This window comes from Rhineura floridana, chromosome 1, assembly GCF_030035675.1.
Source record: "Rhineura floridana isolate rRhiFlo1 chromosome 1, rRhiFlo1.hap2, whole genome shotgun sequence".
NCBI classification, from domain to species: domain Eukaryota; kingdom Metazoa; phylum Chordata; class Lepidosauria; order Squamata; family Rhineuridae; genus Rhineura; species Rhineura floridana.
The window spans coordinates 116,963,615-116,975,092 of record NC_084480.1 but is presented as its reverse complement, the minus strand read 5'-3'; the positions used below and the strand labels follow the sequence as shown (position 1 = coordinate 116,975,092).

At 40.4% G+C, this 11,478-nt stretch overlaps 1 protein-coding gene across 2 annotated transcripts in view; it reads left to right on the top strand.

Annotated features, from left to right (window-relative positions):
- The first annotated feature begins 2,585 nt into the window (after positions 1–2,585).
- NFIB (nuclear factor I B) overlaps positions 2,586–11,478 on the top strand; it is a 326,941-nt gene continuing 318,048 nt past the window's right edge. The window contains exon 1 of one of the 2 annotated variants that reach the window (XM_061630103.1): positions 2,586–3,131. In XM_061630103.1, the coding sequence (XP_061486087.1) occupies positions 3,114–3,131 (18 nt within the window). In that variant the 5' untranslated portion in view covers positions 2,586–3,113. Of the gene's footprint in view, positions 3,132–3,410; positions 3,433–11,478 lie in introns of those variants that run through there. The other variant, XM_061630123.1, reaches the window with a different exon arrangement.

Sequence of the window (11,478 nt, the reverse complement as noted above, 5' to 3'; positions counted from 1 at the left end):
TTAGCTGGCCCTTGACACCCAGGAGACACAAGCAGGGATTTGAACTAACAGACTCTGGACTCCCAGCCAGGCTCTCCTCCCCACTGTGCTATACCAGCTGCTTACATAGCAATAATTTTGCTATCATTCATTCAGTTAAAAAAAGTACAAGAAGCTAGTGTACATGTGTCCACATCAGAGCTAATTCTTCTCAGGGTGGCAAGTTGAGTGTCTAAAAATACTGTAAGGAGAAATTTCTGATCATATTATTTGTTTAAATGATTCATTTAACTCTACATCTATTTTTGTTCAGTTTAAATGTATGCCACTGATTTCTAAGACTCCTTGGCACAAGAATGCTATGGAATCTATGCACCTAGATGACAATATTAGGTCATATCATGAGATTGCATTTGTTTTTTGCTTTTTTTTTTTTTTTAAAGTCTTTTATAAAATGATACACATGACATTTAGATCCAGGTGTATTGTCTTATGTATTTATTATGGGCTTGGAAAAGCCTCTGTCTTTAAGGGTCATAGGCTAGTTTTTGAAGTGCCTGTGCCCTTCAGTTCATGTAGTTAGTGCCTTGCTAGGCTGGTTACATGAATACTGGCTCACTACATATCATTCTCACTGCTGTTTTCCCTTTTGACTTGGAGGGTTCTCATCACTGATGAAGTTTCAAAGTTTGCCTTAAAAAAACTGCTAAAATCCCTGTAATGTATTTGCAGTCATTTAAATAAAGTGTGCTATATAACGTGCAGCATTCTTGGTCTGTGGCTTTTTAACTTCTATAAACCAGAAAAAACCACAGGTTCCCCCTGGCATGGAAAAAGGCCTGCTAACCAGATAATTGACTGGATGTTATGTAGTTTGCAAAGTCCATGGCACAGACTGCCTGAGCAATCACTTTCACTAAACAAAGGGAATGCAGTTCAGATCCCATCCCCACTGCAGATATTTTTAATTTATGAAGTAGAGGTGGTGATGGTGGGGAGGGGAATAAAACCCAAGCAGTTTCCTCAGGAGTTCAAGCTGCTCTCCCCATAGATTTTGATAGTTTATTATTCATTTGAACACTAATCAATTTTAGAAGTTTAGTTTAAACTAATAACCAAAGGGTTGTAGCCATCTAAGCTCTACTCAGAGTAGAACCATTGAAAGTAATGGACCTTAGTTATGTCTATTTATTTCAATAAGTCCACTCTGAGTATGACTAACACTGGATACAACACAATGAAACTAACTGTAAACTACATGAGTGGTATTTTTCCACTGCTGAAATAATTTTCAACAATAAAAAAGTTATTATTCAAGGTATTCGGCCAGTTTAGTTTTAAATGCCAAGCTTCTGAAGTCAGTGTGACTGAGCTAGCGCATGAGCATCTAGATTAAAACAACAACACCACTATATAACAGTTGGTACCTTTAAGAGGATCATTTGATATCTGTTGTACAAATACATAGACTGAACGATCTGGCCTAAAAAGCATTTTAAAATGGTGCAAGAAGAAATTTATTATTCAGATATGCATCAGTATTATACTTCAATATTTATAGCTTGAAATATTTGCAGTATGAGAAGTCATAATAAGTAATTATTTTTATCATTCTTTTTCATTTTATAGTATGAGATGAATAGTCCAAATATTTTGAAATCAATTCCTTTATTTTTAGGGTTCTTACTCCCCCCCTCCCCTTTGGTTTGATGGGCCTGATTTTTCCTGGAAAGAACATATTTATACAATTCCACTCCTATAAAAAATGTTGGGTACCAAGATATGTCAGTAAAGCTATTAAACTATGCCTGATTGCTAGAAGGGAGGAAACATAAAATACAACTGCTTTTTAAAATTGGATGCTTTTAGAGGTTTGCCTCTGTTTCCAAATTTAACTACCTAAATGAAATAGCAGTTTTCAGAAGCTCTGGTCCCTCAGCAGCTCTCGGTGTATTTCCACAAGGAGGCTAATTCCGTATTCCTTGCACATCCGACATTTTTATTAACTAGGAGGTAGTGACCCAGACTCTCTTGGACAGGTACTAGTCTAATGAATGCTAACTTAGTGGTTTCTTTTTTAAAAAACAACATTATATAACAGTTTATTTTTGTTATTTTCTTGCAATTCTCTTTTTTCTGTTTACAGCACCCATTGTTCTACTATTGAAGTAAGTGGGTTTTAACAAACATTCTCCCCCCCTTCACAAAGCAATGTTGGGCTTTTTTTTATGACGGAAATCTGTCTCATACGCGCGCGCGCGCGCGCGCACGCGCACACACACATACACATACACTTTTGTTTAAGAAACTGCAGACTTCTTTGACATGCGGTGATTTCAGGGTCTCTGACCTGTCTGGAACTGCATACTTTATTGCGGGTGCCTCCTCTGGATTTTCTCTCGCTCATTGGCTACTTGAAAATGAATATGCAAATAGCTCCCATGCCCTCCCTTTCTTCTGTCTTGGTGTTTCATGCAGCCGCCAGGCGGAGACGAAGAGCCGCGCTTCCCACGGATTCCGAGGGAGGGAGGGAAAAGCAGCTTGAGTGGGTGTTGGTTAAGGGAAGCCGCCGTCGCCGCCGCGGTCCTGGCCAATTGGAACGAGGTGGAAAGAGGCCAAGTGCGCAACTCAACGTTAGTATCGCCAGCTCATTCTGCAGAGCCAGACGCGCGAGGGGGGGAAAGGGAAGAGAAAAGGAGGCAGCAACACACAGAGACCAGCCCCGCTCGAGAAAAAAAAAAAGGGCTCAGCCTTTCCTGGACCACGTTCAAGTCAGCAACCGCAGCCTACTCTTCAGCCTTGCAACTCAAGGAGGAAGGAAGACTGAAAAAGAGGGAGAGGAGGAGGCGGGGGCCGCTCGCTGCCTGTAGACTTTTTGCCTTTGCTGCTTCCCCCACCCCAAACTCCTCGAATCAAGATTTTTCTTTCCTTTTGCCTTAAAAAACCCCGAACTAACACTTTTCTTTTTTTTTTTAAATGTATATATATTTTAAAAAGACAGAAGGTTACTCTTGGAATTCCAAACAAAACCAAAACCATACCGCGTCCTTGAGAAAAGTATACATTTGTTAACTGAGAAATGTGAAGCCAACGGTCCCGTGTTGTGTTACAGAATTCAGGATCCCATACGTTTAATGCAATACAGTACAATGGTATGTGGCATTGAAAACGATACGTTTTTTGGGGGTAAAACTTGCTTGATGGCTGTTCTCTTTTCCCCTCCTCCCCTTGAGATTGTGTCTTTGGTTTACAAAGTGGAGGCCGTATATTTCCTTCCCCCTCCTTTGTCAGTGCAATCATTTCTGATTTTACAGCACGAGCTATTAGTAGATTGTTTATATTTTGCTGCCCTCCCCCTATCTCTGCCCTAGTCTTGGCAGCTTTTGTATGTGGGTCACACTTTTATGCCAGGAAACAGTTGATGGGAGTTCGTGCCCAAAAGTGCTGAACTTGGTAGGTTTCCTGTTTCCAACTTTCTCCCCTACCCCCCGTTTGCTGACAATTATCCTTTACACATTGGAAAAAATAATATAAAATGTTGGTTGCTTAATTTGCAGCTTTATAGTCAGCTATGTTTCCCCTTCTTGTTGTGGATAAACCTTTAGGTCCTTTTCTGCTAGTCTGTTTTGCTACCCTTGGTGTATTTTCTAATTAATATAAACGTAACATGTTTCTTGTATAGTTTTGAGGAAATGCATGTGTGCATCTATGTTTTGTTTGATTGCTGGTTAATATATCTTGAGAATTGTCTAACAGTGTTTGTCACAGTCTTAATATGGAGTGTTTATTTTGCACGTCTGAACTGCTAATTTTCTACAATTGCACATGCATTGTTGTGGCTTGCTTACTGTTTTTCTGTCAGCTCTGCAGTTCTTACTGTCTTTATGGAAGATAGTGTGTTTTCTGTTATGTTTTTATTCCTATTCCCTGGGTATGTGTCTGCTCTTCCCACTTGTCGTCTCTTCGCCTGTGTCTGGGCCACATTTTAATGCACAATATCCCATCCATTAAGTTGTGGTTGAATGAGAAGTGTGTGAGGACTTGGCAGCTCTTGGGCTGAAGGGGGCGGGGAAGCCAGTTCGACTTTGACACAAGATGCCGATGTGGCGTGATCTGAATTATTATTTGGGCTGCGAACATGGCCATCTTTTCCTCCTCCTCCTGCGGAAAGGCTGCCATTGAACTTGAGACGGGACAGACAAGATCTCAAAATCTCTCTCCAGGCCCATTCAGTACAGTAGCTGGCAGAGGAAAAAGCGCCAAAATACACATGATTAATGCTAACTTTCTTTGAAGTGATCCTGAATCTTGGCGCATGTAACTTTAACTATGAACCACAGGAAAAAAAACTTTTAACTACAATTTGAAACTTTTAAAAATAAAATTACAGCAATTTTTGGAAAATGTTATGAACTGTCAGTAACATAGGATTAACTAGGACTGTTTTTTAGCTAATTTTGGATTAATACATTAGTGTTTCACGGGAGCCTTTGCTGTACTAGTGAAAGTGAGGGTTGAGTGAATCTGACCTTTATGCAGTCAGGGTAAAAACTTCTAAGTTGTGTAACATAAAACACTGCGGTTTGCAGTTTTATATTTGAGGTCTGATGTTTGCATTTTTTGGTCTGCGAAATGGAGAAAGCTTGGTGATTAAAGGCCCCATCAAACCATATGTGGACAGAGGTCAAGCACACACACTGTGAGAAAGATAGTGTGTGCACACACCACAGACATTTAAATAGTTGAACACTCAGAAATATGCATGCATTATATGCATATATTCCTCATTCACTAGATGCAGATAACTTTTATTCATAACTATTGAATTAGTAGCAGGCATACAATTTTGTTTAGGTGCTTTTAAAAAAATAAAAATAGTTGCACTGATATGTAAATATATAAATGTCTGATATACATTTAGAAATCCTTGCAATTCCATTTATTTTTCAAGTTGCACAAATTTCCTAAGTAAAGTTTTCCATAAAATCATTTTTGCTGAACAGGTGCATACACATGTACTTGCACACACAAACACATACAATCATAGAGGAACACTTCAGCTTAGTTTTGTAGTATAGTATTTAACTTGCCTTTTATTACACTGTCTGAAGGAACACTGGCTGTGGTATTGCTTTAAAATGTATTGCCATATTATGAATATGCACAATGTAAAACTACAATGCTTGTAAATATTTTTAAACACACAAGTTGGAAAACTGATTCTTTAACTGAAAAAGCTTTAGAACACAGGTGAGTGTTTTAAATGAGTCAGATTTTTTTAAAAAGTATCATGCATAAATGGAAGTCTTGTATGAATGTATTGGGATAATAACAATATTAAACAGGAAGAAACTAAAATGCAGTATGTGTTTTGAAGTACAGAGGGGAAAACCACTTCTTTATATAATAGGACACTGAGATTATGGATTAATATTAGACGTAGTCTCTTGGTTTTAGAATGTTGTAACTAAAGTAGAGTGGTGTCTCACAGTGGACAGTACTGAGACTTCTATATTACCAGTGATCCAGTCATAGGCCTTTTGCTTTCAGCTTTCACTGCCCTCTTAGAAATATAATTGCCAAAGTACTTTGGAATGTGTGTGCAAAGTTTTTCAGCGTTGTGCATTAAGGCAGAAAGAATAAGAGCATTTGTTTCTAAGTCCAATAGAATGAAACACTGAATCATTGTCTATAGAGGCTGGGGAGTGGGGTGGAGAAAGCTAGCCTGACCTTTCAGAATTTCTAGTTATTATTAAGCATAGTTGAGCTGGCTAACCTCCTATGTTGCACTGAAATCAGTGCTGCTTGGTCGGTGAGTTTCAACTGTGTGTATGTTTGAAACCTAGGCAGACGGATTGGTATGCGACACCTTTAATAACTGTGTGCATGTATATACTGGCAGTACCATAATTAACAATGTAATTTCTTAACTTAATGTTGTCCCTCAAGAGAAATATAAATATCTATAGATACGTCTGGGATATTGGGAATGAGGGTGAAGAGCAAGTCTAAGCTTCCCTGTATTCTCTGGTATAAAGACAAATAATTAGATACAAATAAGAGATGTGGTTGACTAAAAAGTGATTTTGTACTATATAAAGCTCTTTGTGGCCTATTTTAACTTTGTTTCTATTATCCCTCAGTGTTTAGTCCTTACAGTATCTGGAAGAGCGTTCCATTGTGATGCTGGCAATGCAAGACTTCTACTGGGTTCTCTGTTGCAGTATTCTGTGTCATCTGATTCTTGGGTTCAGATGACATTTTTCAACTACTATTTAAGACAATATTATTTATGTTTAATTCTCTAACAAATCATCTAATTGCTTATATACATCCACAGTGGTCAAAATTAAAACTTGCTATCAAAAATCATTCCAAAATATAGACTTGAAGAAATAGTTGCTGAGGTTGGTGTTTTTGTCTGTTCTGTTTTTCTGTGAATCAATCACAACCTTTGAAGTGCTTCATTTTAAAATATTTTTCTTATGGTGGGCCTCGGTATGGATGTGATACCACAGGCACCACCAATATATATATACTCAAAAACAGACATGCATAAGAAAAGGAAATGCACTGAAAGCTGTATAATTTGTTTGTTTAATTCAGAAGGTAAAATTGTATAGAATTAAAGGAAGAATATGAACTTTCTGTATTTTCTGGCAGCATATTCTTATTTTTCCTGGCTTTCTATGTTGAATTATATACACTGAAGTGTAATATGCTATGTTTTGCATTCTACAGAGGAGTTATTTTTCACACAAAATGTTGTGGGTTAATTCAGCAAGTGACAGTCTACAATATCCTCCAGGAGGACGTTTGGGCTTGGCATGTGTGTGTTATCTGTTTATGCTCCTGTATATTCGTAAGTAATTACTGTACTTTATGTCCTCAGGAGAAACTTTCTAGAGTTGGTGGATGTTGTTAGCATGTGGTTATTATACCTGGATTATTAAAGATGGGCATTTATTTAGATGAATCACAAAACAATTTCCCCTCCCTTTTGAAGGATGTCTTTATGGAATGGGCTTGGTTATTCTTGGCTTTCAGTCTTGTTCCTGGAAAAGCCTGCAGTTACAGTGGTGTTTGTTAAGCTAGTATTGCAGGTTTGTTGGTGTGTCAGTGAGTGAAAGGCCAGGCTTTTCTGTGTCTTTGGGGCACCTGAGGACAGACAGACAGACACACAATCATACTGTAATTTATAGGAGGTTTTCCATCCCTGTGCCAGGCATCATTCACATACAGCTCTGTCTCCTCCTTTGTTTCTTATTACAGGAAATGAAAATTGATTGTCTGTGTTTTTACAGCTTCTGTTCACCATGAATATGTATGCTGTGTATATATGTGTGAAAAGATCACTTCCATTACTGACTCTACCCCCTTTTTTGTACTAGTTTTATCATATCAGTGTGCACCTATCAGCGCACCACAGTAGTTGCCTGTATTTATACCAGTTTTAGTGCCTCAGAGATTATATCCATGACCAAAAGTGTTCATGTACTACTTGTATACTTATATATACAACCAGTTACCTATGACATGAACTCCATTTCCTTTGATTATCTTCTCTGATACACTGTGTCAGGTGAAGCATCATTTACTTCTCCTGAAGTGAAGAAAAAATAGTATGAGTTTTGTTCTTGCCATTGGTTATATTTGGTTGCGTTTATGTAGTCTCTTTGATGACAAAGGACTGGAGTATATATTAGTCACCACTGTGATGCCTCTGAAAATGGCCTAGCCCTAGCCCATGACATTTTGAAACACTTACCACATATAGCAGGTATGGGGAATCTTTGGCCCTCCAGATGTTGCTGAACTACAACTCCAACAGCCCCAGCCAGCATGGCCATTGGCCAGAGATGATGAAAGTTGTAGTTCAGTGACATCTGGAGGGGGGGGGCAAAGGTTCTCCACACCTGACGTATAACCTTCATATTACGAGGCTCTGCACTCTTTCCAAGTGGCCAACAAGGATGAGGTGCAGAGCTATGAAGACTCATATTATGCTGGCTGAGCAGAATGCCTTATGTGCTTCTAAATGGTAGAAGCAGATTGGGTTCAGTTGTCTGAGTGACCAGGATTATAAGAACAATATTTGTGTTCCAGCACTAGGAAGGGGTCAAACTAGCATTCAGCAAATGCAGTGTGGTATATGAATGTAGCTGGTTGGCAGTTTGGACACTTCTTGTCATAGTTAAGTTAGACTTCTGGTTTAACTGCTATGTTTGGTGTTTTCTGTTTGTTAGCAGTTTGAGATCTCCCTTCAGAATCAGTTTTATACCATGAATAATCAGAATACCATGAAGTTCGGTATTCACATTCAAAACATAATTCTAAGATTGAAAATGTAGCCATTGTGATTACATGAAAAAATGATCTACTTTCAGTAAAAGACTGCAAGACAGATCATTTACATGGAAAAGTAGAATTCTGTGCACAAGGTGCCTTTGTGGTGATGAATAATGGCAGATAATTACAAAATAAAGGAACAATGTAAATGGAAGTACTCAGTCACAACCCTCCCCCACCTGCGAATGAGAGACAATGGGGCTGTGCTTCTGGCCTCTGAAGTCATGTGGCTTCCCTTGCTGTTTACATATTAGGTGAAGCCTACACTTAATGATATAACATATGAGTAAAGCACTTCCAATTGTTTAAAGTGCTTCATATCAACCACAATAATCTTTAAAACAACCCTGTAACAAGGTAAGTCAGTAGTAGTATCCCTGCTATAGTAGCTTGCCTAAAACCACCTAAAGTTCATAGCTGTGGGGATATATTAACTCAAGGTTTCTGAGATTATTGTTGTGCAGTGTGATCTTAAGTGTGTTTACTTGGAATGTATGTTCCAATGAAACCATTTGGTCTTATACCCAAATAAGAATGCACTGGATTGCAGCCTTGGCTCTATACCACATCATGGCCTATTTATTTTCATTAAACTGCATTTATAGTGTGTCTGCTGTAGGCATAATGTGTCACATCTCAGATTAAAAACAGATATGTAAAGATTTTGGCTGCTTTGTCAAAAATGTTTTGCAGCTGCTTTGTATACAACGTTGCCTTCTTCAGTGACCCCAGGTGACACTGACTTTAGTTCTTACCTTGTTACCTTTCTTTTTTCTTTCCCTGATTCTGGCTTTGAAGCTGATAAGCATGTTGCACTTGATTGCTTTTGATGTATATGGTGAAAAGAAGCATCTTTTCCCTGTAGGAATAAGGATTCTGAGAATTGTGCCAAGAAGAGGAACCATTTTAAAAATCTGAGTAATTCACAGAATTGCCATTTCTGTACTTTAATGTTCTGAGAATTAAAAAAAAAAGCATGGAAGAAGAAGGAGAGGTGACTATTTTAAAACAGCACCTAAAATAATTCCTTATGCAAGAGTCCAGTAGTTGAAAAAGATATGTTCAAGTACATCTGTGCCAAGAGGAATTCTTTTATGACGATTAAATGGAAAATACACTGAATTCACAGGAAACTCCAGGTCTTTAAAACTAGAATTATCATATCCCACCCCACCCCACCCCACCCCACCCAGTATCTAGAGAAAGGTAGGCTTAGAGCATTGTGTCCTAATAGTTAAACAGTTGTGTGTGTGGTTAATTCTGAAATAACTTTACCATATCTTGAACTAGTGTATTCTAAAAATTGTCCTCTCTTCACAGCACTCCTTAACAGATAGAAAAAGTGTCATTTACATAACCGTTTTACAACACTTGGAAGTGCACCTACATTGAGGTGGGCTGCCTTTGAAGGGTTAATGTGTCGGCTCTAGCTATTTGCTTTGACATTACCTGCTTTGTATGAACCCCTCTCCTTTCCTCCCCCTCCCTTGGACTTGTAAATTTATGGGAATTGCAGCTGGTCGACTTGGCAAGCTCCCCTCATTAGGAGCCCCCTTTGAGAACGGGCTGTGTTTGAGTATTTCTCTAATGAGGATAGGACGGGGTTAAGAAGTGACCGTTTCATGGTTGACTTGAACCTGCCTGCTTCTCTTGATGTGTCGTTGTGGAATGTCGGACGTGAATAAATCCCGCGTTTCCACAGGAAAAGTAACTGGTCTCTTCAGGACAGTTTCCACAGTGGGGAAAGGGGCTTAAGGAGGAGCCCCGCGAGGGAAGTTTACCTGAGGCAGGCTAGAGCTGACCTTGTAGAGAGCTCAGGCATCTCCGTTTTGCCTGTTTGGGTTCATCAGGTCAACGTTTGCAGATATGAGGCAATGTTAGCGTATGCGCTTTTAAATAAAGGGGAGGGGTGCACCTTATGGCTGTATACAGCTGTAACGTTCTGGTGGAATAAGTTTGGAAATAAAGGGTGAGTTGGCATACCTGCTTGCCCCTTTAATCTTGAAGCTTGCATTGCCCTTTTGCAATCTCCCCCCCCTTTTTTACGCTGTCAACCGGGAGGAGGATTCTTCCATAGGGATAGCCGTGTCAGCTCGCTGTAGGAAAACAACAAAGAGCCCGACAGCACCTCAAATACTAACAAATGTATTAACGCACAACATTAGAATCCGCTTCATCATATGCATGGAGTGCTGCCCTCAGGTGTATATACGCACAGGAGAGGGGAACTTTCTTAAAAATGTCTACGGCCTCTCCGCACGGTGTGAGAACATTGGCGGTGAGCGTTTTTAATTCGCTCCATTCCCGAAGGGGAAAAAAAAGAGCGGGAGGAGGGGAACCCGCGCGCGAACTCCGTCCTGGCACGAGCTGGCTGGTGAGATTGAAAGCAGACTAGTGTGTTGCTACCGCGGGTTTTTTTCTTTTTTCGCCTCCCTCAGGAGGGAGCCGCCACCCATTTCCCTCCCCAAGCTGCATAAAGCAAAGGAAAAGCCCGCCTGAGAGGGACGGGAGACAGCCTATCTGAGAACCCAACACGCGTAGGAGCAAGTTCTCCGCTGCCAGGCGGGGGATGGGGGCCACGTGGAAGGGGCTCCCCATGGGCATGGCGGCTCATCCCTCCCCCCTCCGTTCCGTCACAGGGTCTTGGGAGAGCACGCCGGCCCCATTTGCAATGGAGAGGAAAAGGAGAGACGAGCGAGAGTTCAACATTCCCTCCTCCACTCCAGGCCAGCCAGCATTAGCTACACAATGCAACGACCTTGCTCCACATGTAGGCGACAGGGTAGCGTGCCGGGAATGTATGCAAAAGAAGACCCCCGCACGTTTCCTCCCCCTTCCCCATATTTTTTGGCTAATTAGTGGCGAGCTGACAAAGTTTCCAACTTTGTAGTCCCCTCGCCCTGATCTGTGAGATTGAGTGTCCACACAGCGAGGGACTTCTGGGTTGGCTTTTCCCCCTCCCCTTTTCTGCTCCCCACTCCTGTGAGGGAGTTTTCCACTAGGGGTTTTTTCAGGAGCAAAGTTAGTTTGCTCTATTTTCCCGCGCTTGGAGGACTTGCATTACAACAATCCCCATTTCTCCCGAATGCGAGCACAGTCCCCTAACGGTTAACCATTCGAGAACGGGTGGGAGAGGGTGCAAGAAACAGG